The 26,499-nt window shown below is 47.0% G+C and overlaps 11 protein-coding genes across 11 annotated transcripts, besides 22 other annotated features; all 11 read left to right on the top strand.

Moving 5' to 3' along the window:
* Positions 1 to 3,045: part of a sequence feature (areas merged during assembly that could not be assigned to a particular haplotype. This can correspond to areas where the two haplotypes were merged or to regions with more than two copies in the genome that were merged during assembly.) that runs on past the window's edge.
* Positions 125 to 177: a microsatellite.
* On the top strand, positions 268 to 1,206 carry Tc00.1047053506559.290 (hypothetical protein, conserved; the record flags this gene model as incomplete). Its single annotated transcript, XM_816690.1, has 1 exon — positions 268 to 1,206. The coding sequence occupies one exon, from the start codon at positions 268 to 270 to the stop codon at positions 1,204 to 1,206; it is 939 nt and encodes a 312-aa protein (XP_821783.1).
* Positions 1,404 to 1,425: a sequence feature (AT_rich).
* Positions 1,504 to 1,554: a microsatellite.
* Tc00.1047053506559.280 (hypothetical protein, conserved) lies at positions 1,705 to 3,498 on the top strand (the record flags this gene model as incomplete). The annotated part of the gene is made up of 1 exon (XM_816688.1): positions 1,705 to 3,498. The coding sequence occupies one exon, from the start codon at positions 1,705 to 1,707 to the stop codon at positions 3,496 to 3,498; it is 1,794 nt and encodes a 597-aa protein (XP_821781.1).
* Positions 3,046 to 3,059: a sequence feature (areas merged during assembly that could not be assigned to a particular haplotype. This can correspond to areas where the two haplotypes were merged or to regions with more than two copies in the genome that were merged during assembly.).
* Positions 3,060 to 7,070: a sequence feature (areas merged during assembly that could not be assigned to a particular haplotype. This can correspond to areas where the two haplotypes were merged or to regions with more than two copies in the genome that were merged during assembly.).
* Positions 3,575 to 3,616: a microsatellite.
* On the top strand, positions 3,824 to 5,461 carry Tc00.1047053506559.270 (sarcoplasmic reticulum glycoprotein, putative; the record flags this gene model as incomplete). Its single annotated transcript, XM_816686.1, has 1 exon — positions 3,824 to 5,461. The coding sequence occupies one exon, from the start codon at positions 3,824 to 3,826 to the stop codon at positions 5,459 to 5,461; it is 1,638 nt and encodes a 545-aa protein (XP_821779.1).
* Positions 6,016 to 6,075: a microsatellite.
* Positions 6,196 to 6,215: a microsatellite.
* Tc00.1047053506559.260 (ATP-dependent RNA helicase, putative) lies at positions 6,224 to 8,395 on the top strand (the record flags this gene model as incomplete). Its single annotated transcript, XM_816684.1, has 1 exon — positions 6,224 to 8,395. The coding sequence occupies one exon, from the start codon at positions 6,224 to 6,226 to the stop codon at positions 8,393 to 8,395; it is 2,172 nt and encodes a 723-aa protein (XP_821777.1).
* Positions 7,071 to 7,235: a sequence feature (areas merged during assembly that could not be assigned to a particular haplotype. This can correspond to areas where the two haplotypes were merged or to regions with more than two copies in the genome that were merged during assembly.).
* Positions 7,236 to 8,844: a sequence feature (haploid, Esmeraldo-like haplotype).
* Positions 8,450 to 8,503: a sequence feature (T-rich).
* On the top strand, positions 8,652 to 13,331 carry Tc00.1047053506559.250 (hypothetical protein, conserved; the record flags this gene model as incomplete). Its single annotated transcript, XM_816683.1, has 1 exon — positions 8,652 to 13,331. The coding sequence occupies one exon, from the start codon at positions 8,652 to 8,654 to the stop codon at positions 13,329 to 13,331; it is 4,680 nt and encodes a 1,559-aa protein (XP_821776.1).
* Positions 8,683 to 8,712: a microsatellite.
* Positions 8,845 to 9,343: a sequence feature (haploid, non-Esmeraldo-like haplotype).
* Positions 9,344 to 26,499: part of a sequence feature (heterozygous, non-Esmeraldo-like haplotype) that runs on past the window's edge.
* Positions 13,530 to 13,576: a sequence feature (T-rich).
* Positions 13,954 to 14,069: a sequence feature (T-rich).
* On the top strand, positions 14,127 to 17,555 carry Tc00.1047053506559.240 (hypothetical protein, conserved; the record flags this gene model as incomplete). Its single annotated transcript, XM_816682.1, has 1 exon — positions 14,127 to 17,555. One exon carries the CDS (start codon positions 14,127 to 14,129, stop codon positions 17,553 to 17,555), a length of 3,429 nt encoding a protein of 1,142 aa, XP_821775.1.
* Positions 18,026 to 18,475, top strand: Tc00.1047053506559.230 (hypothetical protein, conserved; the record flags this gene model as incomplete). Its single annotated transcript, XM_816715.1, has 1 exon — positions 18,026 to 18,475. The coding sequence occupies one exon, from the start codon at positions 18,026 to 18,028 to the stop codon at positions 18,473 to 18,475; it is 450 nt and encodes a 149-aa protein (XP_821808.1).
* Positions 18,586 to 18,668: a sequence feature (A-rich).
* Tc00.1047053506559.220 (hypothetical protein, conserved) lies at positions 18,917 to 20,776 on the top strand (the record flags this gene model as incomplete). The annotated part of the gene is made up of 1 exon (XM_816713.1): positions 18,917 to 20,776. One exon carries the CDS (start codon positions 18,917 to 18,919, stop codon positions 20,774 to 20,776), a length of 1,860 nt encoding a protein of 619 aa, XP_821806.1.
* Positions 20,824 to 20,846: a microsatellite.
* On the top strand, positions 21,376 to 22,512 carry Tc00.1047053506559.210 (hypothetical protein, conserved; the record flags this gene model as incomplete). Its single annotated transcript, XM_816711.1, has 1 exon — positions 21,376 to 22,512. The coding sequence occupies one exon, from the start codon at positions 21,376 to 21,378 to the stop codon at positions 22,510 to 22,512; it is 1,137 nt and encodes a 378-aa protein (XP_821804.1).
* Tc00.1047053506559.205 (uncharacterized protein) lies at positions 22,857 to 24,434 on the top strand (the record flags this gene model as incomplete). Its single annotated transcript, XM_816739.1, has 1 exon — positions 22,857 to 24,434. One exon carries the CDS (start codon positions 22,857 to 22,859, stop codon positions 24,432 to 24,434), a length of 1,578 nt encoding a protein of 525 aa, XP_821832.1.
* Positions 24,441 to 24,476: a microsatellite.
* Positions 24,784 to 24,831: a sequence feature (GA-rich).
* Positions 24,862 to 24,911: a microsatellite.
* On the top strand, positions 25,121 to 26,446 carry Tc00.1047053506559.200 (thioredoxin, putative; the record flags this gene model as incomplete). The annotated part of the gene is made up of 1 exon (XM_816709.1): positions 25,121 to 26,446. One exon carries the CDS (start codon positions 25,121 to 25,123, stop codon positions 26,444 to 26,446), a length of 1,326 nt encoding a protein of 441 aa, XP_821802.1.

Below are 26,499 nucleotides of genomic sequence, written 5' to 3'. Positions count from 1 at the left end.
CACGAAGGAGGACGCGTATGAAAGAAGCCCAATTGAGGGTTATATTTTCCCCCACCTTTTATTTATTTGATTCCTTCTTTCTTTGTGTGACTTCACTGTCATATTTGTTGTCAACGTCGTTATATTCTTTTTTTTTTTTTTTATAATTTTGTTTCTTTTTTTTTTTTTTTTTTTTTTGCCGGAGCGTCTGTTAATTGGGAAGGGCGGGTCCTCTGGAGAAAGTAACAACCAAACAGCAAAAGGACAGGGGAAACAAAAGAAAACACGATGTACTTCCGGCGTGTGGTTCATCCAAGGCGTCATCTTCTTTTTTCTGCGGCAGTGTTGTCATGTATGCGTTGCGTGAGCAGCGGCTCGGCAAGCGCGAAGCCCCTGTCACCGGTGAATGTTGACAGCTTCACGCTAAATGAAGAAGTTGTAAAAAAGGACATGGAGGCGCTGCAGCGCTGGAACGAACTCTCGCAGATGATAGAGAGGTCACGGGCCGAGAAACAAAACGAGAGTATTCTAGCGGCTGTGGAAAAAGGACTGGCTATGCTTTCAGAAATGGGCGCCGTGAATGCACCAATACAATGTGAGACACTCCTTTTGTTGGAGGCGTCTCAGGCGCATTATAACCTGCAGCAGTTTGAGGCCGCATTGAAGAGCGCCCAAAAGGCGAAAAATATGCTTTTAGAAACCCCGTCAGCCGTGAGAGACGCTGCGTTGTTGGCGGAGGTGAATCAATTGATGGCGTATGTTCTCCTTGAAAGTGGAAAGACAGAGGAGGCAACCAATGCGTTTACGGAAATATTACGTTGGATTGATGTGGATTCAAAGGCAGCGATGCCGATGCAAGCTGTGGCTGCTGTGAACATGCGCCGGTCTGTAGTCACGGGTATTGGTTTTTGTTATCAGAAGCGTGCCGAAAAGGAAGCCGCGACAGGTGGCGATGGGAAAGAATTGTACGGTAAGGCACTTGATCTTCTCATTGAGGCGTTGAATGCTCACATTGATGAAAATGACTACGACCTTGTGAAGAAAACTCTTTCTGGCGTGTTAAGGTGCTTTGAGGGAGTTAATGACATCTCGCAGGCGATATCGACGGGCGAGAAGTATGTTGGTTGGTGTCGTCGGCACTCGGACGAGGCGGGAGTTGCTCAAGGCACTGCGTGGCTGAAGGAGCTGCAGGAGAAGCACGGAAAAGGAGGTGACACAATTCTGTGAAGGGGAAAGGTGGGGTATTACATGCACACATAAATGTACTTTTTTCCTCGTTGAGGCCCAGACATTCGGTTTGGTTGGGGGGAATGTACGTCCGCTTGAATAATGTTGAAGTGTGGCGTTTCAAATGGGCAAAGGCATGGGAAGTATGTGTCAAATCAAATAGAAGGGAAAAAAGGAGCGATAAACCGGGAAGTCTGTTTTTTTTTTTTTTTTTAATTTGCTAAAATTATGATACTCGTCTTTTGTGATGGCAGAGCCGTAATGCAAGGCGTTATGCAATGCGTCCTTTTTTCTCTCTTAATTAATTTTTATTTTATTTATTTTTATTATTTATTTATTTAATTTTTTGAAGTCCACGTGTGATTACACCCGCACGCGCGAACCGAGCCAAACGGAGGTTGTAAAAAGTGGGCGAGAAAACCCACACAAAAAGAGAAGTGTGTGGAGGGTAAAAAGAGACGGAGGAAAGGGGAGGTCGGAGGATTAGACCGGCGACTGATGGACGAGGAGGATGAGAAATGTGTGGACCTTCGCCACGCATGGAGAACTTTTATGGTTCCTCACAGCAATAAGAGAGAAGGGCCTCCATGTAGTCGATGTGATGGGAAGTACACACTCCTTCGTTCCTACCGTTTGGTCGGAACGGATACGGACGATCAGCCGCTTTTCTTTCTTTCTCTTATTAGTCCAAATCGAGAACTGATCAGCACGACAGCGCACCTGTTCGTTCAGTTCAATGGCCAGTTCCGTGACTGTGTGGCAGAGAACGAAAACAGAATGATGGCGATGCGTGCCCTTCACGAACGGCAGCTTGCGGACCTGGTGGAAGCAGAAAACCGAGATACCAGAGACATGGTGGTGGGTTCGGAGTTAACGCGGAATTTTGTTTTGAAACACCAGAGGGAACTGGAGGAACTGCAGCGGGAGTGTCGCGAAAGGGAAATATCTGTCGAGTTGGAGGTGCGGCAAAGTCTACTTGCCTTTTTGAAAACTTCTGCGCCCGATGCCTTGACTGCCCTTGCGAGGGAAGTTGGAAGAGAGAAATTGCGTGCAGATACTGATCAATTAACTCGTATCACAGACATGGCACACTTTGTCGCAGCACCAGTTCCTGTGCGGGCAGTGGAACTGCCCAATCCTCTCTGCCACGAGAAGGTTGGGGCTCACTCGAAGGATGTGTCACTACGGCCGGTTGTTGTGGACGTTTCACCGACAACATCTTTGCAGGCTTGTCTCACTTCCTTGTATTCCGCAGAACGGGAAACGGCGCCTGCTGTGGCGGAACATCTTCTTCGTTTATCACAGCAGACTCACGCTGTGCTGTTGCTTATTGGTTCGCAGGCGGAGGCGGAATCGCTTCTGTCGACTCCAGCTGCTGAACTTTTTCTGAAGAACTCGTTTTACTCCGGCGGATCCCCGCATTTTTTTCCGTTAAAACGTCACTGTCACCTGAAAATGATGCTTTCCACACGATTTTGGGGAGCCAATATTATTTTTCTTTGGACGCCGCCCAAACAGGAGGGGCATCCTTCAGGATGGCCACTTGTCGTGGAGGATGCACTTCAGTTGGCATTCTCATGGAACGCGGACATGTTCTCCGTGGCCGTAATGAAATCTTCTAGTTATTGGCAGGGGACATCCTATCGGAGCTCCATCGAGCAGGCACAGGATGTCTCCATGGCGGTTCTGCGTCAGCTGCAGCGTGGTGTGGCGCGCCTTGCGCATGAAGCAGCGGGTGTAAAACTCTCCACAACGTGGGGGATGCCAGAGGCACCTGATACACACACGTTACCGCGGCCGCAGCGATGGGAGGATGGTTATGTTGTTAAATCTCCCGCCTCAGTTGGGAAACCACAAGTGAAGTTTAATACACATATTGCTATTCGTGCATTTTTTCCGTTTTCTGTTTCTCAAACAGAAGAGGAGGAAGGCTTGTCATTGCGGGATAGCGCCCCTGTAATCAATTCCTTTTCTTTGCTACTGTTGCTGCTGATAACTCAACGGACCGGGGTCGACGGACGGGACGGCGGAGACGTAGCATGTCTACTGCATCCCTTTCAAGCGGTGGAAGTTTTTCAAGCGAGTTGGCGGTATCACATAAAAGAAGTTCTCGCCTGCAGCAGCCAATGTCTTTTAAGAAGTTGCTCGTGTACACGTTTGGTAATGCTGTTGTGGTTCATTGACTTCTCCGTTCTCTCTCTCCGTCTCCTCCTTTGGCTTCTTTACCTCTCGAACTGTAAAGCAACCTGCACGTGGCATCGGAACCCCTCCCGTTTTGGCTTCAAACGATGACCCGGAGGGGACATGGTGGTCATTACGGTCACATGATGATGGCTCCGAGGTTACGTTTTTGGCTTCCTTCTCGAGCTTTTTTTTTTCTTCTTTTTCTTTTTTTTTTTTGTTTTCTCTTATTCCCACAGTGCGTGTGAGGAGGAGATCTCTTGGTGGGTTCATACACATACAGTGTGAATATTTTAATCTTGACGAGTGAGGCGACAACGGAAGGGACACGGTGGGGAAAGCAAGAAGAAAAAAGCGACTGAAGGGCACAAAAAAACACAGGGAATCATATTAAAATAGGAATAGCAAAAGGAAGGGGGCATAAAATAGTTGGCGGATGTCATCGAAACAAATTGCGAGCCCGCAAGTGAACCTAACGCCGCGCTCAGCGGATGAATCATGGGACAAACATATTGATGCTGTGCTCTCGGAGCTGCGACGAATTTATTTTGAGCGTGTTCGTCCTGTTGAGACGAAGTTTCAGTACGACGTGTTTCGACCCTCGTGGTTTGCCGAGTCAATTGTACAAAAGAGGCCGTTTGTAACTTTCCTGGGACCCTTTTCATCAGGCAAGTCCACCTTTATCAACTATTTGTTACAAACCAACTATCTCTTGACGGGACCCCAGCCACTCACCGACAAGTTTACTGTTATCATGCATGGTGATGAGTTTCAGCAGATCCCTGGACGTGTACTTATGGCGGATAGTTCCCAACCTTTTCGTGGGCTCAGTCAATTTGGCGAAACATTTGCGGAAGTCTTTCAAGGGTTAATTGTGCCGCACCCCCTTTTGCAGTCCGTGTCACTTATCGATTCCCCTGGCGTTCTCGAGGCGGCGGGCGATATCCATTCACGGCGGTATGACTATGTTAAAGTGTGCCGATGGTTTGTAGAAAAAAGTGATCTTGTGTTTTTTCTCTTTGACCCGACGAAGTTAGACGCCGGGACGGAGCTTCGCATGGTGTTTAAGCATGCCCTGCGGGGTCATGAAAGTAAAATTCGCATTGTCTTAAATAAAGCCGATTCCGTTGGGCCACAAGAACTATTGCGTGTGTACGGTGCTCTTTTTTGGAATCTTTCGGGTCTTATCAGTACGACGGAACCACCACGTGTTTACATCTCAAGTTTTTGGGACCAACCATATCAAAAAGACACCGATCACAGTCTTTTCACGGATGAAAAGTCCGATCTTCTCTATGATCTTACGGAATTAGTACCGCTACAATCCCTGGATCAGCGGGTGAGTTCAGTGATGCTGCGAGCTAAACATGTTCTGATCTTTGCACTTGTGTGTGCCAGTTTCAAGTCACGAATGCCTTGGCTTTTTGGAAAGGAAAAGGCCCGTGCGGAGTTCTTTGCGCAGCTGCCGCAAATTTCAGAGGATCTTGCGAATACGTTCCGTCTTGGCCTCACGGACTTCCCTACGCGTGAAGAGATGGCGGATTTCTTGTCAAGGGTTCAAACCGACGACTTCTACGGTATGGATCACCTACGAAAGAAGGGGTGGCCACAACTGTTAAAGCGGACGATTGAGGAGGATCTTCCCGCGCTTCTCAACCCAATTAAACACACGGAGGTGGTGGATCCGCGCGATCGCAAGCATGCCATTATGATGCAACGCAATTACATCAAGCAAATGTCGAACCAGTTGGCCGGCCAGCGTGGGATACAAGGGGGTCTGGGACAGCAGCAGGCACCGGGACACCGCGTTCAAACAATGCCAAATGCTGCTTCATTGAACACGGGACTTAATTTCCCCACGCAACAGACACAACAAAGTTTTCCTTCTCAAATGCCGGCGGATCAAATGTCAATGATGATGCAGATGATGCAAAACATGATGTTGCAGTCGCAGCAGCAGCAGCAGCCACAATTGCTCCAGCTAGAACAAGCACCCACACAACAGTTAACACCAGATCAAATGTCAATGATGATGCAGATGATGCAGAACATGGCATCCAATAATTCTTCTTAGTAGGATTGTGCTAGTGCATATCTCGAGTATATATATGTATACTCGTGTCCGCCTTAATTTTTCATTATCCCTGTATGTTACCTGTTTGTTTGCCGTTCTTTCCTCCTTCGATCCCTCCACTCAACCCCCCAGATTCTTTTAGTGCGTCCCTTTTTTTTTTTTTATTGTCTTGTTGTTGTTGTTTTTAGTGAGCTATGAGGGACTGGATTTGGGGGGGGGGGGGAGATGTCTTGGTAACAAAGTCAAGAGAGGGAGGAAGAAAATAACATGAGAAACAAATAGAGCAACCCACATACACAAAAGCACAGGCACAGGCACAGAAAAAAGGCAGAAATAACACTGTGCTTGTCGCCGGCACCTGTCGTCTATCTGAGTGCATTCACATGTACTCCATTGACTTATGGCGCGACACCGCATTTTTAATTCTTTAGCAAATGGATGTTATTTGATGCCAACATTCCCATTTCCTTAAATCTATTTTCTTTTGCATTTCTTTATTCTCTTGTATTCTTCCCTCCTTGCTTGTGTATTGTATCGCATGTAAAGGAACAACATTTTTTATTTGTTGTGTTTTCTTTATTTATTTCTTATATATTTTTTTGTTTGTTTGTTTGGGCCTGGCCTCCTGACGTATACATGTCCACAGCTATTGTGAACTATCTGTTGTGTGTAATGTGGTGGGCTTCTTCCGACGTTCCTGTTTCTTCAAGAGCAAACCGAGGCCTCTGGAAATAATATATATATATATATATATGCGTGTCGATGCGGAGAACAAGGGAGGAATATGTAAACAGCGGTGAGGAGAAGTGTTTACGCATGGCACGGCTGGAGGGCGTAAATAATGCGAATACTGTCTCAGTGGAAAGCGAGATAAATCCGTTCACAAATAAGCCGTTTTCAAAACAATACTACGAGATTCGTGCCCTTCGAGCCACGCTTCCTGTGTATGAAAAGGCCGAATTGCTCAAACGGTATGTGCGTGATCATCAAGTTGTTCTGCTTGTGGGAGAAACGGGGAGCGGCAAGACCACTCAAGTCCCACAGTTTATTGCGGAAATGGGTTATGCAGGTATTATTGCCTGTACCCAACCTCGAAGAATTGCCGCCACATCCGTGGCAGCACGTGTCGCCACGGAGATGGACGTTAAGCTTGGGGAGGAAGTTGGCTATCATGTTCGGTTCCAGTCCATGATGGGTGAAAAAACGAGGGTGCTTTACATGACAGATGGTATACTTTTACGGGAGGCCTTTTCGGATCATAATTTGTCACGCTTTAGTGTTGTTATTGTAGACGAAGCACATGAACGCACAATAGATACCGACGTTCTTCTTGGCACTTTACGCCTTCTTATGGAACGCCGTTCTGAGTTTCGATTGATTGTGATGTCTGCAACTCTTGAAATGCAAAAATTTCAGGCATATTTTTCTCAGGCACCGTTGTTACAAGTGACAGGTCGCAAGTATGAGGTCCAAGTCAAATATACTACACAACCCGTGAAGGATTATGTGGAGACCTCTGTTCAGCGCGTGTATGATATCCACATGAATGAGCCACCTGGGGACGTCTTGTGTTTTCTCACAGGCGAGGCCGAAATTGAAAAGGCGGTGACGTGGACAAAAATGAAACTTGACGCATTGCTGGTCCGAGATTCAGAGGCGACACATGATATTCGTCAGGGACCAATGTGGGTGCAGGTATTGCCCCTGTATGGTTCACTGAGTATGGAAGAACAGAAGCGTGTGTTTGCCCCTCCTGGTCCTCATACAAGAAAAGTGATATTTGCTACGAACATCGCGGAGACCTCACTCACCATTGACGGTATTGTTTATGTGGTTGATTGTGGGTATCATAAGCAGAGTTTATATAACTCAGAGGTTCGTGTGGATTATTTACTTCCTGCGCTCATTAGCAAAGCCTCAGCAGAACAACGTAAGGGGCGTGCCGGCCGAACTCGGCCAGGCAAATGCTTCCGTTTGTTTAGTCCGCAGGACTTTGCTACTTTTCCGGATCAGACGCATCCTGAAGTACTGCGGTCGAGTTTAGTCAATACCGTGTTGTTGTTACTTAAGCTCGAGGTGGAGAATCCATATCAATTTTCATTTATTGATCCACCCTCCCAGCAAAGCATCATGGATGCATATTACCAGCTGAGTTTTTTTGGTGCTGTCGATGAGGATTTACATCTGACAGAGTTTGGGAGATTAATGGCAGAGTTCCCAGTGGATGCCTGTCTTGCTCGTATGCTAATACGCTCTGCGGAACACCGTTGTGGCGCAGACGCGGCAGTTATTGCTGCCATGTTGGAGGCTGGTAACGTCTACGTGCGTCCCTCAGGGCGTGGAAATGAGGCAGATCAACAACACACCACGTTTCAGCATCCAGATGGTGATCACCTGACACTCTTTAATGTGTTTCATGCATTTTGGCGCAACAATCAATCGCCACAGTACTGTTTTGACCATTTTCTGCGCTATCATGCCCTGTTACAGGCTACTCGTGTGTATGCGCAGCTAACAAAACTAATGGGGAAGAAAAGTATTCCTGTTGTCTCTACGTATGATGATAAGACGAGATTGTTTGACTCCGTGGCGCTGCGGAAGACGGTGCTTGAGGGATTCTTTACACAGGTCGCCTACAAGCCGCCCTCTGCAGAGCATTACAAGACCGTGAAGGATTCTCAATGGGTAGTATTACACAATCAGTCGGTGTTGTCAAAAAAGAAGCGTCCTCCATGGATTGTGTACGACCGCCTCGAGGTACATGGAAAAGAGGGAACGTTTATTCGTTTTGCTTCAGTGGTTGAACCGGAGTGGCTGCTTGTTGTTAGTGACTTTTTCACGGACCCTGCGGAGTTGTCTGACGGTGAGATTTGTCACATCTTGCAACGTCTAAAAAACAACGACGAATTAAATTTGTCTTCTGCTCACCCATAGTTGTTGGTCGAATCAGTTTCTCATCACGATGCCAGCAGTCACGGGTGGGGAGACAAGAAAAGAAAGCAAAAAGAAAAAAAAAGTGGAAAACCAAGAAACAAATAAAAAGGGAGATTTTGAGGTGCCATATGTTTCTCTCTTCTTGCCTGGTTGGGTCCGAATATTGTGATCCCTTCGGGTGTATCTTTTTTTGTTTTTTTGTTGACAAATTTTGTTTTTCTGCTCTGTTCTTTTTGTTCGCCTTTTTTTTTTGTGTATGTTGTTGTACAATCATGAAGCTAGCAAGGCACACACACACACACACACACACAAACACATGGAGTTGCAGCAGAACGGCGACGGGAAGATTGAGCTCGAGGTTGTGAGAAAAGACGGGCGTCCCATTGTCTGTCGTCCAATCGATGTGAACGAGTTGCTCAGCAAACAGGGCCACACCATCGACCTGGGCGATGGTGTTCGGGTTCGGCTAGAGGAATACAGCAGCGACACCTTCTCCTCCTCGGAAGAAGGAACGGAGGAAACAGACAGCGAGGCGAGTGCAAGTGATAGCAGGACCAGCGACAGAACAAACGTCCCACCGGGACGCCGCAGGTTGACTGGAGACGGTGCTGCTTTTGACCTTCATGGAGGCGAGGAGAAGGCCAAAACGCAAAAGCTGAGTTTTCACGATCCGGAGCGTAACAAGGGAATGGCAACGCAGCACGGGACAATCAGCGGCAGCAACGTTTCTGAAAAAGTGTTGCATTCTCGTCGAGATATTTGGGCCTCCTTTGCGCCCCCTATTGACCCGGAAAGAAATCATAATTGGCTCCAATCTACATCCATAATTCCAGGTGCAACTTCTAGAAGGTTCCGTTTACCCCCACTTATGTTGCATGCCACTTCGTCTTACCTCGGCCCGTCCGACCAAGGACAACGAATTCTCGTGTACGGAGGAATTACCAACTTTGGTAAAAAAGTCGAGAAGGAGCTTTACGAATTTTCTGTCTTAACGGGCCATTGGCGACGAGTTGAGGGTAAACATTTTTTTTTCCCTGGTAATTATGGCCATGCGGCGGTGGTTGTGGAGCGTCTTCAGCGTCTCGTGGTGATTGGGGGTATGAGTCCTGGTGGACAGCCGGTTCAAGGAGAAAGATATTCGGATGAATTCTCCAAACTACGAAGCCGCATCCTTTTTCCATGCCAAGATAAAACCAAGACAAAGCGACCACCATCTGTGCGAATGGAATTTAAAGAATCCGAGAAACCGACGCTCTGGTCGCTTGCAATGCGGGCAGAAGAGGAACCCCTGATTGGGTTTATGCCGGTATTATTTGAGATGAACTTGAAGACTCTTCGTTGGCGGGTCGTCCAGACATCCCCTGAGATTCCTGTGGCGCTCCACACAGCCGTGGCAACTTCTAACACGATTTATTTGTTTGGGGGTGTGACGAATCGATTACTTGTTTCAGCACAGCTTATAGGGATCCATGCGGAGAACAATAGTATTTCGCTTATTCGTTCCTCTGCAGTGTCACCAAAGGCACGTTATCTTCACAGTGCCGCCATTTATGGGAACTGGATGATCGTTTACGGGGGATTTGATGCCTACAACGAACCACTAGCTGATGTGTGGGCATTTGATTTGGTAAATGAGCGTTGGGAACAGCTGGAGTGTCACGGTACGCCTGCCCGTGGTGCACATGCCTCTTGCATTCTGGGTTCAAGTTTGATTGTCATTGGTGGATTCGAAGGTGCTATAACAACTGAGACAAAGCCAACTAGTAGTATTTATGAGCTTCAGCTAGTACCAACGAGTACGGGACAATATCTCTGGAAAAAAATAACCGTTCGACCTGCAATACCACCACTTGCTTTTTCGGCTGCCTGTCATTGCGCCGATGATGTTTCCTTTATTGTGTACGGTGGTTGCACCGTCACTGGAATAAAGGCGAAGAAACGTCCGCCTGATTCCAAGAGAGTGGGTCAACTTGCATTCACCAAAAGTAGAGACGCAAGGAATATTTCCAGGCATGACAGTGATGGCAATGTTTACAATGACAATTTCTGGCAGGGGTTGGTTCCTTTGGATGACGGCTTTGCGTTTACGTTTCCGTTGAAAAAGAATGATGCGACAGGCTCTCATGGGGATGGTAGCGGCGCATCGATACATGTTAATGAATTGGGAGTGGTGACTGACCCCGAGGAATTGACGCCGGAGTTTAAGGCATTCGTGCGACGGCAGGAAGAATTCATCCTCAAGAAAAACGCATCCCGCTCTCAGGCAATGAAAAGGACAATACTTGACGAACTTGAGAACATGGAACCAAATTTATATTTGACGTCAGAGGAGATTGAGTTGCTCCTGGAAAAAAGCAACCTCTTGTGCGAGAGCCTTACGGGATACAATATGGAAGCGATGCCGCACAACATTCCTGAAAGAGAACAACGACTACAACACACTGAGAAATGCATCTCGCTTAGTCGCCAGATACGGGATGTCCTCATGTCGATGAAGGGATACGCCCCTGGTGTGACGGCTGTGAAATCAAAGACTCATCGAATAAAATCCGGGGAGAAGTTCGAGGATCATTCAGTTGCCAAACCATTTCGTCGTGTAATTGTCATGGGTCTTGTGAGGGAAATTAAAACAGAACTTAAACGTATTCATAACTTGAATATTGTTCTAAAAACTGTGGAATGGCCTGAAAAAAAGGAATACTTGGATGCCGTGGAAACGATGCAGGAGCGGAAAACGGAGTTTGTGCAAGCTGTGAAGGATATTCTTGAAAAATACATTGAGCGGCGCGTAGAGTCTTTGATTTCCGCTGCGGATAGACAGAAGGATAACATGCGGCGATTGGCTGAAATTGTGGCGAAGATTCGGCATGAAAAGATATTTCAAACGGAAGGACCAGATCCACAGCGTGAGCGTGTGCGGCAGATGTGGAGCAAGGGAGAAGGACAAGAAACTCCCCAGACAGATACCAAGCGCTCTGTCTCACGTAGTCATCATCATCACCGTCGCTCTCGCTCCACCGGGGCTGGCTATTACAAGGATGAAGCCAAGGCTTTCATCTCGCTGCAGCCGAAGGAATTGCAAAAGCTACTGAAAAAAATACACCTTGTGCATAAAGTTGCTACATCATTTTCTTCTTACTGCCAGTCGAAGAAATCTGATGTGCAGAAGTCATCAAGTGAAATGCCGCCGCCGCCGTCACCATCAACGGCGCCTCCTGCCCTTTCCAACCCAGAATCTTCATCCCTTGCTGTTCCTGCCGCACTTGCCATTGTGGAAACGGTGCCCCCTTCCAATGTTTCTCCAGCCACGCATACGGCTGATGCAGATTTTGGGACGGCTTCCCCGAGTGAACTTGTTATACGTCAATCGGATGCCATCCGAGAAGAGGCCATAGAAATAGCAACTTCTGTGGGCCAAAGCGTCTGTGCATTTGCGAAGGAGCTGGAAACTTCTTTTGAAGCGGATACTAAGCCGAACTCCCAAACTGATGTCAATAAGGATGAGAAGAAGCCGACGCTTTTGTTTCTTTCTTCACTACGTCCTCTTCTGTCTTGCAAGATGCAGCTGGCACAACTCCGTGAAAAGATTTCTAGAATTCGCGTAAATCGTTGGGCCGTGGATGACGTTGCTGGCGCCCCTCAGGACGTGGAGGCTCAGAAACGCTGTGAGAAGTTATCAAAGTGTTTGGCCGCTCTTGTGCAACGCCTCACGGCGAGTTTTTTATCCAAAGCGGGAGCGAGACCGCCTCGCTTGACCTTCAGAAGAGCGCATTCTTCAGGAGCTTTGAAACCCCCATCGTCTTCTTTGGCTTCGCCCCCGCGCTCATCACCCTCCTTATTCTCATCTTCATCATCGCCGGCAACAGACAAGCATAGACGAGTATTGCAGGCCATTTCTACAGTGGATTCAAGTGACGTTGCAGCGTTGGAAAAGGGCGACGATTCTTCTCCGCAGGCGCAAGAAGAAACAGCAGAGCAGGAACCAGAAAAGCAGTCAACTTGCGTCTTTGGACCGCTCTCTACACCATTGATGCTTCTGGATACACCTCCTCTTTTAAAGGCTGCTGCGATGCCGGAAATACCCAGAACCATTTGCCTCACCTCAAATGAAGCGCAATCGCTTGTACCTCCATTTTGCACAACGAGTTCCATTTGTAACGAGGGTGCTATCATTCCATCTGTGAGGGATACAAAGGTCATTTCGAACACTCATCAGGAAGCATCCACCTGGTCGAACAAAGATTCTTCCATTATGGTTCCCCATAAGGAATTCTTTACCGCTGTGACTTGCAAGGATTCATCCCAATCGCCACCGCCACGCATTTTTGTTTCAAAGGGTCCACAGACGACCACGGCTGCTGCGGCCATGGCTATACCAGCGGAGTTGCCACCATTCGGGGAGTCGTTGTCTGCCATTCATATCCGGTCAAACACAGATGGTGATAAAAATACTTCATCTTGTATGGTAAGTCTTTCCCCAGGATGTTTTCATGGATCTAGCACATCTGGTGTTGCGGTGGACCCAATAAATCGCGTTGATCCCCAACAAGAAGCGTTATGTCTTGAAGAGGATTACTTTTTGTTTGGTCGCCGTTACGCAGCGGAGCCTGTGGCTTCCCCGTGTGTTGTGGAAGATGCACGGAATCGACAGGTTCTTGTGGCGAAAGATTCTCCATTAGTGGTCAGGAGTATGCATGCTGTGAAAGTATCACCACCTGTGGGTACGCCTGCGGCTCCCACTGTGACAGCACCGCGGAAGCGAGTAGTGAATTCGATTTTTCGGAAGCATTTTACTTCTGCTTCTCAACCTGGCGCGCCCGAAGATGTCTCTGCGAAACCCCTGAAGAAGGGATTGTTTTCTGGCAAACTAACGCCCGGTGAGATGCACATCATACAGGCAAGGGAGCGTCTGCGTACCTCCTCATCACGGCGTTAATTAACACACATAAAAAAAAAAAAAAAAGAAAAGGGGGGAAAAAGTAACTTCCTTTTGCTGTCCTATAGAAAAGAAATAGAAACAGGCAAGCAAGAAAGAAGTACAGCTGTGGAATAGGCTGCGAATGCGAAATAGAAGAGCATAGACACAACACAGGGAGTAAATTCAGTAAGAAGGAGCGAAGACGTTGAAGGGGGGAAAAAACACAAAAAGAGGAAAGGAAAAAAAAAAAAAGCGAAGAAGAACAGCAGCCGTTACCGAATGGGGAAGTGGACACGGGGGATGGTAACAGTGATTCCTGATAAAAGCCACAAGAATTAGGATAAAAGGAACCATCCCAATGGGTATTGTCCCCCCCACACACACACTTTTTTTTTTTCCTTCTCCCCTTTTTGTACGTATCCCAACTTGCTTCTTCGTCTTCTTTTTCTTTTTTCTTTTTTTGGGGGTTGACTTGCAGCTTTTCTCTTGCTGTTCTAATTGTCGACTCCATTCCCCACCCCAGTGCATTCCCTGTAAAAAGAAGTGAGAACAATACGTAAAAAAGGAAGCATAGAAACGGAAAGGCTCTGGAGGCAAGAGGGGTAGAATAAATTGAAGTTTATTTCTTTTCTAGCGGAGTAAAAGAAGAAGGGGAAAAAAAGAAACAGGAGAAGAGAAGAGAAAATAAACACAAAAATACATACACTGAGAGGAACCGAGACGAAAAGGAAAAAAAAAAAAAACAAGTGAAAAGAAGCAGAGGACTGTGGGTTAATTGTTTATTACAAAAGGGCGAGGGACGAAGAAAAACACATGCCGTTTTGGCGGCGGAGTCCATTGGCTCGTGAGTACGAGGTCACAAAACGACCCATTTTTTTGCTGGATGGCTGGAATATAGTGCAAGGAACGGATGCTGCCGCATATGTCTCCGGTAGTGTAACAGACGGTGTGATGTATGGCACCAACGGATATCTGGGTGTTCGGCACCGTAGTGAATGTGAGACAGTCGGTTTTGAATCAAATGTCTTTGTGAATGGAGTATACCACAACGTTCCAGTTGATCGTCAAATTGATAGCGAAGCCCTACCTTACGAGATGCAGATGGGGGCCACTGTTTGTACCGTCAATCTTGACTGCCTAATTGATGGCGATTGCGGTACCCTTCGGTCGGTGCCACCCCGACGGCTTGATTTGCGTAATGCAACGTATCACAGTGAATGCCGTGATGTAATGAGTGGGGATGGTGGATTAATGTTTGATGGAGATTATCGTCGTGTCGTTTCCATGAAAGAACTGGACTTATGGGGAGCGGATATTGTTTACTCCAATTTTACTTTTGGTTCATCGCCATATGATCTTTACCTCGGTGAATCCCCCAATATTTTTTACGCAAACAATATGAACTCTACGAATCCGGATGCATCTCCCTCATATCTTTTGGAGTTTGTTGTGACAATCACCGTGGATTTGAGAGAGTGGGCTATTCTGCGAGGTGACAGTGTAGATGATATTTTGCTGCAGTCCCGCACCTCCGGCGTCGTGGAGAGCATCGTTACGCAATCCACCTGTGCTGTGGATTATGAAAACAGTTCCGTGAAAATTACCCCGGAGCACCAGTTACTGTGCGAGACGGGAGACCACGGTTTGATGGAGCAAAACTTTTCTGCGGCAGCCCTATCGTGTCCAAGTGACAGCGAGAGTGATCCCGGGTTTGGTGGTCGCATTATTTCTTCCTTTGAGAATCAAAAAAAGAAAACTTTATCTTTTAAGAAGCGATTTATTCTTTCCATTACTCCGGACACACTGCCAACGAGGGTGACGGTGACATATTTGGCCCGGCACCACAGCGGCGGTATCCCCTCCGCGCGTTTATTTCCCACCATTTCAGAAATAATGGAAGATCAACGTTTGATCTTGAATGAATTCTGGGATCATTTTTTTATTGACTTGCAGCAACAAGAAGAATTAACACCGGATCGGCTACGTCTCTCCCTATTGTTCAATGCATTTCGACTGTTTTGTGTTTCCCATAACTTACATAACGGGCTACCACGTGGCGGTTGCTCGGCTACAAAAACGAGCCTTTTATATGATCTTCATCAGTACTTGTATCATGGTATATTTTACACATTGACTTCACCACCCCGCGCCCTGGCATTACTTCGGGGCTTGTATTCGCTTCTTCCCCAGGCAAGAGTCAACGCTCATCTTATTTCTCTCAAACATGGCGCTATTTTTCCGCGTAGTACAATTAAAGGAACGGAATGTGAGCAACACAATACCGTAAGCCAAGCACGATTACATGTGAATGCTGAGATTGGGTACATCATCAACTTTTTCTTTGCTGCTGTAGAGACTATCGACCAAAAAGACCGTCTATGGCTTTTAGAACTTATGTTAGAAACGGCACGTGTGTGGCCTCAGTTAGGTGAATGGGTAGAAAGTGAGGGTGTGTTTCGTCTGGACAATATTGCGGGACCGGATGAATATAACAGCACGGCTTCTGGAAATTTTTATATTCATTTGTCCGCCAAAATGCATATGCGATATGTTCTTGATCTCTATGAACAACAACTGGCATTGCTTGGAGAAGAAGCTATGACAAATCTGCTAAAACAAATTGACATGGACAAATCTGAGCTTGAAAATTTTCGAGCCACATCTGATGGTATTGTTATACGTCGTAATGATCATTTAGGAGTCTACTTGGTACATGATTACTTCCATACACTTAAGGAGTGGAAGGGTGAGCGTCCTAAACACCCATTGTCAATGAATTATCATCCTCTTGCAATATTTTCTCACATGCTTGTTGATATTCCCGAAGTATTGCTGGGGATGCTTCTGTATCAAGAAGAATTTGAAAAAAAGGACTTGGTACGAAATCTGGCCCATTACGAGGCGCTTTGCACATATGATTCACCCGAGTCTCTTGCTATTGTGGCGGCTGTGGATTTTCAATCCAATGGATCATTTGCTCATGGTCTGCCGTTATTACGCTCATTGATGAGTCTGGATGTGGATAATGTCATTTACACCGCCGATGAAGGACTCCATTTTGGCGTCATGTCTTCTTCTTGGATTGCCATTGTCAGTGGCATCGGTAGACTCAAATTGGGTAAACGGACTCTTTATTTAGATCCATGCTTTCCTGCAGGATTATCGATTGTCAAGTTTACAATTTGTTGGCGTGGGTCAACATTAAGTACCACGGTAGACAAGGATTACGTTACATATGAACTTATTGCAGGGGATAGTATTCGTTTTGTGCATGGCGATGGCCATCGTATTCATCTTCACACGGGATTTCACCGATATACCGCCAAGAGGCAAGTGTCTGTGCCACGGTTGATAAGAAGTGGCGAGGGGGAATTTGACGGTGCCGTTTTTCTTTGCGAGACGTTATTTGATGAAATTACAGATATACACTACATGGCTTGGTATAAAACGCTTGAATCCCTCTTTGAGAATTACCGAGCGCTGCATCTTCGTGAAATTCAGCCCTTAACCACAGAAGAATTCTTTGAAAAAGTTATTTACCAAGCAGAAGAACGTGAAATTGCATTCAGTGGCATACACAACGTCTTATTGGACCGTGGGATTGATCTCGAGCTCGGTACCCCGGACGACGCCGAGATCGTCGAGACACGATATGGCCTGGCGAACGCCAAAGTGGCAGAAATGGCGGAAATACTCTCTCGCATGACCCCTCGAGTGAACGCTGGCATGCACGCATTGTTGAAGGATCTCTCCAATAGCGGTATTGCGCTTGCGGTCGTGACATACTCACGTAGTCTCAAGACGCTGATGCACTACAATCCTGAGGTTATGCCACTGTTTCTCGCTCACATTGACGGTGAGGAGGCATACGATCGGCACATCAAAAGCCGTCCTCATGTTGATATTTTCCTTCGCGCCGCAGAGAAAATTCATGTGAATCCGGCGCGCTGCGTTGTTTTCTCCATGTATCTTGATCGCGGCTTTAAGGCCTCCAGCCTTGCAAACTTTCGCATGTTTTTTGATGTGGAGGGGATATTTGCGACAAAACGGATGTCGCAGCAGACGCAGCCGTATCCCACGCTCTCCAACGATGCAGCTGCCGCAGTGGGGCGCGATGGTGTGCCCCTTATTTTGCGTCTCTCGCGGGAAAACCTGCCAACGACAATTGACGCCCTGGAGGACATGTTGTACGGACGCTGCAACGCGGTAGACGAACAGCATGTTGCTTCTTACACGAAATGAAACGCTAGTTTGAGAAATAGGTCAGGGAAAAATGACAGTGGGAGTCTGCGCATGGGAACAGGAGAGCCACAGGAATAAGAGAGAAAATAAACGGTCCGTTATCTACAAAGTGATGTGGGTGTGCATTTGAGAGTTTAGTTATTTATCGATATTAGTATTATTATTCTGCTGTACACTTAGATATTTGCATAGATTGGGAGTCATTTTGAGAGCGCAAAACCCGTAGCCAGTCTTTTTTTTTCTTTTTTTTGCCTTTTTTTCCGCCACTGTTCGGTTTAGCTTTTCGCTGTGGTTATTACCCCGACAACGATGACCATGTTGCGTGAGAATTGCTGGCTCGTTATGAATTTTCTTGGCTGCCACCGAGGATTTTCATTGCTGTTTTGCCCTGCTGTCCTTTTGTTGTTGTTTTTGCTTTCTGCTTTTTGCATGCAATATGTTTATTTAAATATTTGGGGCGGTAAGTCGTCATGTCCGTTACCGATACATTAGGGCCTTTGTTCACATTCCTCATCATTATCAATGTTATAGGCACGGCCCTTCCACTGCTACGGCATCGCTTTGTTTTGTATCCTTTGGCATTTGTACTCTTTGGTTTTGCCGGTCTTTTTCTCATACTGGCCGTTATTTTTCTTCTTGGTGATGCAACGGTTTCGGTCTACAACGTGAATGCCAAGGGGCAGGTGAAGGTGCAGGCGACCGTTCCTTTTGACCTCCCGGCTTTTTTTCGGCTCAATTTGACGATGACCACATGGATGCTCTCATCCGTTCTGGCGATGGCGACTTGGCTCTGCTACCAGTCTCGCAAGGGCTGGCATGTTTACATCGTGCCAATGCTGCAAGACCTGAACACACTCGAGACGTCATGTTGGTCCAATACGCTGGATTTGCGTAACCGTGTTGCCCCAAACACAATGTGACGCCACACTTTTGACACAGAATGAGAGATGGGACGGCGAGAAAAGGGAATTTGCGCCGTTCACATAATAGACGGTGCACAACAAACAGAAAAAGAAAAAAAAGACTGAAGTTTTCTTTTTGTTGTTTTCTTCTCTTTTTTTTCTTGCACTACTTTTATTGAGTTTATTTTTTTTTTTTTTTTTTTTTTTTTTTGCCCTGCGGGTGTTGGTAGAACACATATTTTTTTTTTTTTTACTCACTCATTCGCTCGCCTTACCCGTCTGCATTTTTACGTGACTCTGCGCTTCGCTCCACCGCTCAAGACGATTCGACATACCCGCACTTTGTACAGGGCCATCAGGTGCGCACTGGGGCCCACTCACCACTTAAATTGCCAATTTTTTGGGCAGAATACCGGTGCCACAGTCGGTGCGCTTCGGACAAAGTCGAGTATTGCGCGGATGGCGCGGCAGCCCAACACTGTCATTGTGTTGCATCCTGTGAACAGCGCCATTATTACATTAGATATCTGTTTGCAGCTTAATGACTCTTTGAGCTCCATATGGCGAAAGAACATGGCGAGAAGTGAGGACGAGGTGGCAATGAGGACAATTGAACGGCTTCAGATTTTACTGGTTCAACAGAAGGAAGGGAAGAATAGCCGACGAATGAAAAGGGAAGATTTACTCAAAGACTCTCAGCCCATTCACGTATTTGGTTTGGAAATTGATGAGCATGAAGCGGAAGGTCAAGCAACAGCGCCAACTTCCAACACCCTTAAGCCTTTGGACACATCCATAACTAACAAATTATTTTGGAAGCGGGCCAAAGAGATGTTAATTGGTTCGACTGTTGTGAAGATAAAGTACAACGTTCCCACCATTACATCCATTGTCCCCCCATCTGCGCTTTATGTGGGATTGCCGGCTCTTTGCTGTGGCATAACCACATTGTTTACATCAGAAGTTGGTATTCTTTATGAATGGTGCTTATGCAGCACGGATTCACGCGAACACACAAACATAAGTGTCATTTCGACGGATGCTGTTTTTACGCCTCTTGAGGAGCATCTAGGGAAAACTTTGGTGCTCCGTGTATCACCTGAAGGGGACTCTGGTCTCTGGACACAGGTTGATTTACCCCCTGTTCGTGCTGCATTGACACCTGTGGATCGGTGGAAGCACACAATGGCGCCAGCAGAGGCACCTGCTTTTAGGGTAGTAACGTACAATGTTCTCCACGATGAGTTTTGCAGCACAAGCGCGGCAAAGAGACGTATTTACCCCTTTGCGACCGACGACATATTGTCATTGGAGTACCGCCAAGTGCGCATATTGCAAGAACTTCTCGCATACAGAGCCGACGTGATTTGTCTTCAGGAATGTGGGGAAAAAGTTTACCGTCAGTTCTTTGAACGCATCTTACATCACAGTGGCTATGATGGGCGCTACACGAACAAAAATGGGGGCGTAAAAGAGGGTTGTGCATGCTTCTGGAAAAGAACTCGTTTTTGTATGAATGAGACCCTTGTTTTCCCGTTGAACTGGACAACTTTACAGGAAGATCATCCCGATTTAGTGGCACGTGTGTCACTTTACCCCGAATTTCGGGAAGCACTTGAAAAAGTCACGTCTATTGGGGCGTTGGTTCTCTTGAAGGATCTTCAAACCAAAGAGGAGCTAATTGTTGGTAACACACATCTCTTTTATCACGCTAACGCTTGTCATATACGTTTGCTGCAGGTATATATGTTGTTGTATAAGCTGAAGATTTTTGCTGTGTCGCAGCCTTCTGTCGTTCTCTGTGGAGATTTTAACTTTACTCCCACAACGGGCGGGTACAGGCTTGTGACGAGGGGTCAGACGGAGGCGGAACATCATTCCTGGAAGAAAGGTGAGCTTTTCTATTGGGGATGTGATCGCATGCTGGGTGTCGGCACAGAGGAAATGGAGGGGGTGGAAGAAGCGGCTGAGGAGGGCGCGTCATCGTCGGTGCCGGTGACTCAGCCGGACAAACGTCAGCCGCCATTTGGGGCATTTCGAGAAACCCTTAGTGCCCCATTGCAACTGAGGGATGCGTACAGCGAGACGGGGCAAGAATTGCCCTGGACAAATTATGCCATGACTTTTCGCGAGGTCATTGATTACATATTTTTTTCACCGACGCGTCTCTCCGTTCTGCGCACCGTTCCGATTCCGCCGGAGAGCGAACTATCGGAAAATGTGGCGTTACCAAACAAGCAGTACCCATCCGATCATCTCGCGTTAATTGCTGACTTGGTGTACACGTCCTCTTCGTCGTCGTCATCGTCGTCATGCTGAACGCCGTTCGTCTGCGAGGAGCTGAAGAAGAGCCGCCGGAGTTTCCCTTTTTTTTTTTTTTTTTTCTTTTCTGGTCTCTCTGTGTGTCTGTTTGTGGGCTACACCATTTGTTTCCTTTTTGGGTATTTGTGGTGGTTCCTTCCGTAGCATTGTTGCTTCTTTCTTTTTTGTTTTTCTCCATTCAATTTTGAACGGCTGTCGGCCCGTGAGTCCGCTGATCGATGGATTTGGCACACCGCCACCCAAAATACGAGGAAAAAGGAAGAGGGATTATGTTAATGGCGTGAGAAAATATGTTTTTATTTGTTCGTTCCTACTGTTGTTTTTCTTCTTGAAAAGCGCCTGTTTTTTTTTTCTTTTTACGTGTGTTTTATGTATGCATGTATTTTTCTATGTACGATATTTCTTCTTTGCGTTTGAGGCTGCTGTGGGGTGTGGGGGAATATACATACATGTGGATGTAGAAGGGAGAGTGTGTGAGGGAGGGAACAAAGAAAACAACACGGGACACCTCCACAGAGAAAACAGGACATTTTACTCCGTTGAGTAGTGAACTGACGGCGGCACGAGATAACTCCCCCGCCCCGTCCCCTTCCCTGATGTTGTCCATCACCCGTCGCCGCGCGGATTTTGGGAAGGAGTTGTACGGCAAATTATCGACGCTCCCGGGAGATTTTTATGAGGCCTGTCGTAGTCACTTTGGAATTACCCTGCACCAAGACACATTCATTGGAGTCCGTTCGTCACAGGTACGAGGTTTGTTTTTGTCTACCAGCAGTACACCGCTGGAGGCCAATAAACCAATTGCCACTATTCCGCTGACAAGTCTCTACACGGTTTCTAACATTCAAAGTAAACCCAACACACTTCGTCACGTGACATTAGATGGTGTTCGTAATGCCGTGCGAGAGGAGGAGTTTAAGATGATGTCACCTCAGTTTTATCTGGGTCTTCAGTTCAGTGCCATCATCTCTAGTATTCCCGACATCACTCATGCGCGGGACGCAGAGGAAGTGGAACGAATTACGCAAATTCTCCGTGGTGGAGCCATGCCATGGGCTAGGTTGATTGATGATGAGGATTTTAACGAGCAGTTCATTTTTGGTATGTACGGTATGGCGCTGGATATGTGGCAGCGAAAAAGCTACGAGGAAATGACGAAGTTGTTTCATCACAATATTACAGCCATTCATGAGAAATTTCAGCCACCGTTTTCAGTAGACACGTTTAGACGCATCGCACGTTTAGTTCTGGCGCGTGTGGAGCACATGCCTCCACCGGACTATTACGACGGTTCAGCCGTGTGGCGTCGTGTGCGTCACTACATGCGCCAGTGGATAAAAAAGCCAGACCCGTCAGAAGTGTGCATGGTGCCACTGCTTGACCTGGTGAATCATTCTAATCGACCCAACTGTGGCTTACGCGTGGGTCCGAGTTCTGTTGTGGGCGGCAAAGGTGCCATAACACTTTATTCCATTGCCCGCATCAACCCCGGCCAAGAGATTTGCCGGCATTACAACTTTGCCATTAATCGTCCCAATGCCCTTTTCCGCTATGGGTTTTTGCCGTTTGACTTGATTTCCATCGTGGAGCACGACGCCATTGACGAGTACCTTGTCAAGAATCAGCACATGCTGCGAGAGGAGTCGGAGGAGGTGCGAATGAAGCAGCAAAAAGAGAGGGAAGAGATTCAGAAGCTGGAAAAGATTTTCCAACACGCACGCTCGGGAAGATGATCCAATAATGCAGTAAAGAATTAGAATCTGAAAATGCGCTTTTTGTTGATATGTAGTTGGTTGGTTGCTGCAAGGGCATTTCCTTTTTGTTGTTGTTGTTTTTCCGCCGCTGTGGGCATCGTCGCAGGGTTTTATTGTTATTTATTATTGTCGCCGTTACGATGTGTTGCTGCCCTCTTCACTTCCGCGGTGGCTCCCACATACAACTTTTTGTTTTACCACCCCTTTTTTTTCTCTCTCTCTCTTTTGGTGTCAGCACATTGGGCTGGTGGCTGGGAGGGAACCGTTTCCGATACGAAAGGAGGGGCAGCCGTTGGTGTTATTATTCATTTATACGCCAATACATGATCCCGCCCCAACTCCACTTTTGGTCCCGCAGCTCTCTCATGCGTCGCCTTTACGGAATTCATGCGGCTTCCCTTCCAGCTTATTGTGTTTTCACCGGGCAAAGGTGTGAGAAGAGACACAAGAAGACGGACTGTACCATGGGACGTGGGAAAAATGCTGCTGGCGTTGACGAGATGGCTGGTGATTCCTGCAAAGAGAAGCCTGTGCCTGGTGAAAGGCAGCCGAAGACGGGCATCGGTGAAAATGTGCGTTCAGATGTGTATTCTTCATTAATTACTTTCACGGAAGTCTCTACAGGAACAGGTGTGCGATGGTTGGATGTTGCCGGACGAACCCATTCGTGGGCCCATGACTCGTTTGTAGAAGAGGGCGAGTTTGTGGCTCATGCCATGGACGCACTTCGTCGTGGAGAACTGCCACCGGATATGATACTCAAAGTCAGTCATAATGTACGTCCGTTGCCATTTGTTTACGTTGAGGAGAGTTGGGCTTGTTTGACGTTGCGTTGTGCGCGACAAAACCCTTTTTGGTTTTCTATGATTTTGCCCGAGAAAGTAAAAGACTTTTCTGCGCCCGCATTGGACGATATACGGCGGTCAAAATATTCCAAATTGCAGGAGAGTGGAGAGGATGAGGATGACACTCTGGACTTTAGTGACGCGGACGATGATCAGGTGCGTCGTTATCAAGGAAAGGCATTGGGCAAGATGAAGAATGTTCGACGTAGAATGTCGTCCCAAGTCACGATAACAGAGTCAACAGATCGTCTTCATATTTTTCTGTTGAAAGAAAGCCAGACATCAAATGAAAAGAGCGACAAACCGAACAGGTTCCATTTGGGCCCCCAGCAAGCGGGAAAAGTCTCTCAAAAGGGCGGTGGAGACAGTAAATTGAACCCGTGTGCCGAACAGTGCTGGATAGTTACGGTCCACCGACACCGTTTGCCGTTTTTGGAGGAATTGTTGAACCAGTGGGTGAGAAGCAGACGACATGGGGATACATGGATCGACCTATTACGGCGAATTGTTCGCGGCGCTACGATGAGTGTACAGACTCTGGATCACAAAGATGCAGAGCGTCTTGATGAACTTGAAACGGTCTTGTTTGGATCTGCCACAAAATTGAATGAACTTTCAAAAATTCTCACGCAGTTGCATATTATTAACAGACGATTGAAGATACACGCTAACCTACTTCGTGAGACCCAACGCTGTTACATGAAGCTTTTGACAGTGTTGAGCCTGCCCGTACAAATTGAAGACCAAAGGGAGTTAGTTTATCTCTCCACTGTCTCATCGCTGGCCGATGAACTTCATGATCAGTCGCGTTTTCTTCTCGCGCTTCAGTTTTCCGTTGCAGTTTACGTGCTTGAGGATCATTTTCGTATTTTGACCCTTTTTACAACTTTCTTTATTCCCCTTGAATTAATCACCTCGTGGTTTGGGACGAACTTCGTTGGACTAGAAGACTTTATGGAGGATCCATGGGGTTTGTTCATTGCAGGGACCATGCTGGTGGTAACTGCAATTATCACGAGCGTGTGGATGCGTCGCCCTGCCGTGTCTTTGTCCTGAAAACAGTTTTTTTTTTTTTTTTTTTTTTTTTTTTTTTTTTTTGTGGCGCGGAACTTATTCCCATGGCAGTAGTGAAATCCCTTCTTCTTCTTTTATTGAAGCGAAGCGAAGTGGTGGTATGACTTGTGCAAGTTTTGCACGTCTGTAGTGGTGGGGGGAGGGACTCAGGGATGCCGCGTGTTGATGAGGCGCGTTCTTGCTTTACTTTGTTTCTTCTATGTTTTTTTTTTCTTGTTGTTTTTCCCATGTATATGCGCCGTGTACCAATGCTGTGGTTTTCCTTTTTGGTTGATGTGTTTGCGGCTGCGCCCGCGTGTGTGTGTGTGAGTGTGAGTGAATGGAGGGGCGCCTTGCTCTCTTCCCCTCCCTTCTTTCTTTCCTTTTTTTTTTTTTTGTTGACTACATGTTGTGCGTGCCTCGTATTTTCTGTTTTTCTTGTCTTTGTTGTTGTTGTTGTTGTTGTTGTTGTTTTTGTTGCGTTTTTTCTTTTTTTTGTGCACTTTATTTTGCCTGAGGAGAAGAGTTAACGTAATACGGGGCGTGAGCATCATTTCCAGACAATAGAGCGAACTTCAAGGAACCATTACTTTACTTTTCTGGTTCTTGCCCCCGCACAAACACAAACACCAGCGATCTATTCAATATATAATTAATAGGAAGGAAATAGAGATAAGGAGAAAGGGCCAATGAAGCCGTTGAATTCAAGACGTCGGACGCTGAAATCTAAATGCCCTTTGGCGGCCATTTTTCTTTCGATACCGCTTTTTTTTATGGTATTACTTTTAACGAGCATTGTTTTTGCGGAGGCATTTCCGTTTACGAAATTCTCTGGCGTTGTGGAACTAACGCCTGCAACCTTTAAGAATTTTGTGTCTTCCCACAAGCCAGTGTACATTCTTTTTTATGCCCCGTGGTGCGGTCACTGCCGCAGAATTCACCCAGAGTGGGAGAAATTTGCTCAGTCTGCCTACGGCACCGTCCGCGTGGGTGCCATCAACGCCGACGAACACTCGCAGATTGCAGGGCAGTTTGGCATTCGTGGTTTTCCGACCATAAAGTACTGGAACGTGGGTGAAAAGGACATCAACAAGCCACAGGAATACAATGGGCCGCGACAGGCGAAGTCACTTCAAGCCAACGCGATGAATCAAATCACTTCCTCTGGGATAAAGACAATTACGAGCAGTGATGCCTTGCGGGAGGCAGTACAAAAGGCACCTGAGAAGAAAATTGTGGTTCTCTTCTCTTCCAAGCCACGTATTCCCGCCATTTTTGCTGTTTTGTCACATTCCCCACGTTTGAAGTCTATGCCGTTTTATTTTGTTGGTGAAAATGCGAAAAAAGAAGTCTCGGAGGAATTTGGAGTGCAGGAACGCCCGAGCATCGCTGTTCTCAACGCCACGGAGGGCGACATCAAGACTGTAATATACCCGGGAAAACAGATCGCCTATGAGCCCATTGCGAAGTTCTTGTTGGCATGCGCAACAGATGATGCCGATAATTTGGATGCCGCGAAGGAAAATGCAGGAGAGCATCCACAAGAAAACGACAGTGGCAAGGGCAAGAATACCGCTGCGGCTGGTGGTGGGACACCCACGCCAGCATTACCCGTGCGCCCCGTACGACTAACCGCACAGTTGTTGGCGGACTTCTGCTTACCGGCGACACTGCGCGTACATGAACGAGCACCGCTGTGTGTGTTGTCGTTTACGTCCGCGTTTACTCTTGAGCGTGTTCACGAGATGTTTCACAACGAACCCCTTTTATTCTTCGAGGCAGATGCCGAGCGTGATGTCATTCTTTCTGCCCTTCGGAATGATCTTGGTCTGGAAGAGGTGGCCAACAGTGTTGAGGGTGGTGCCTCTCATCAGATGCTATTGTTACGGGCAGCGAAGCGTGACACGATCCGCTACAAGCTTCTTGACGGGATAGAGACAGTTGATGGCGCAAATGAAGTACTGCAGAGGGTGCTTTCGGGAGATTTGCAGCTCGGGAAAAAAGTGCTGCAGTGATGACTTTACGGAGTCCGGTATTCTTTCGGCGTGGGTAGGAGGCATGTTTTTTT

Source organism: Trypanosoma cruzi, genomic scaffold, assembly GCF_000209065.1.
Source record: "Trypanosoma cruzi strain CL Brener 1047053516623 genomic scaffold, whole genome shotgun sequence".
NCBI classification, from domain to species: domain Eukaryota; phylum Euglenozoa; class Kinetoplastea; order Trypanosomatida; family Trypanosomatidae; genus Trypanosoma; species Trypanosoma cruzi.
This window is presented reverse-complemented; position numbering and strand designations above follow the sequence as displayed.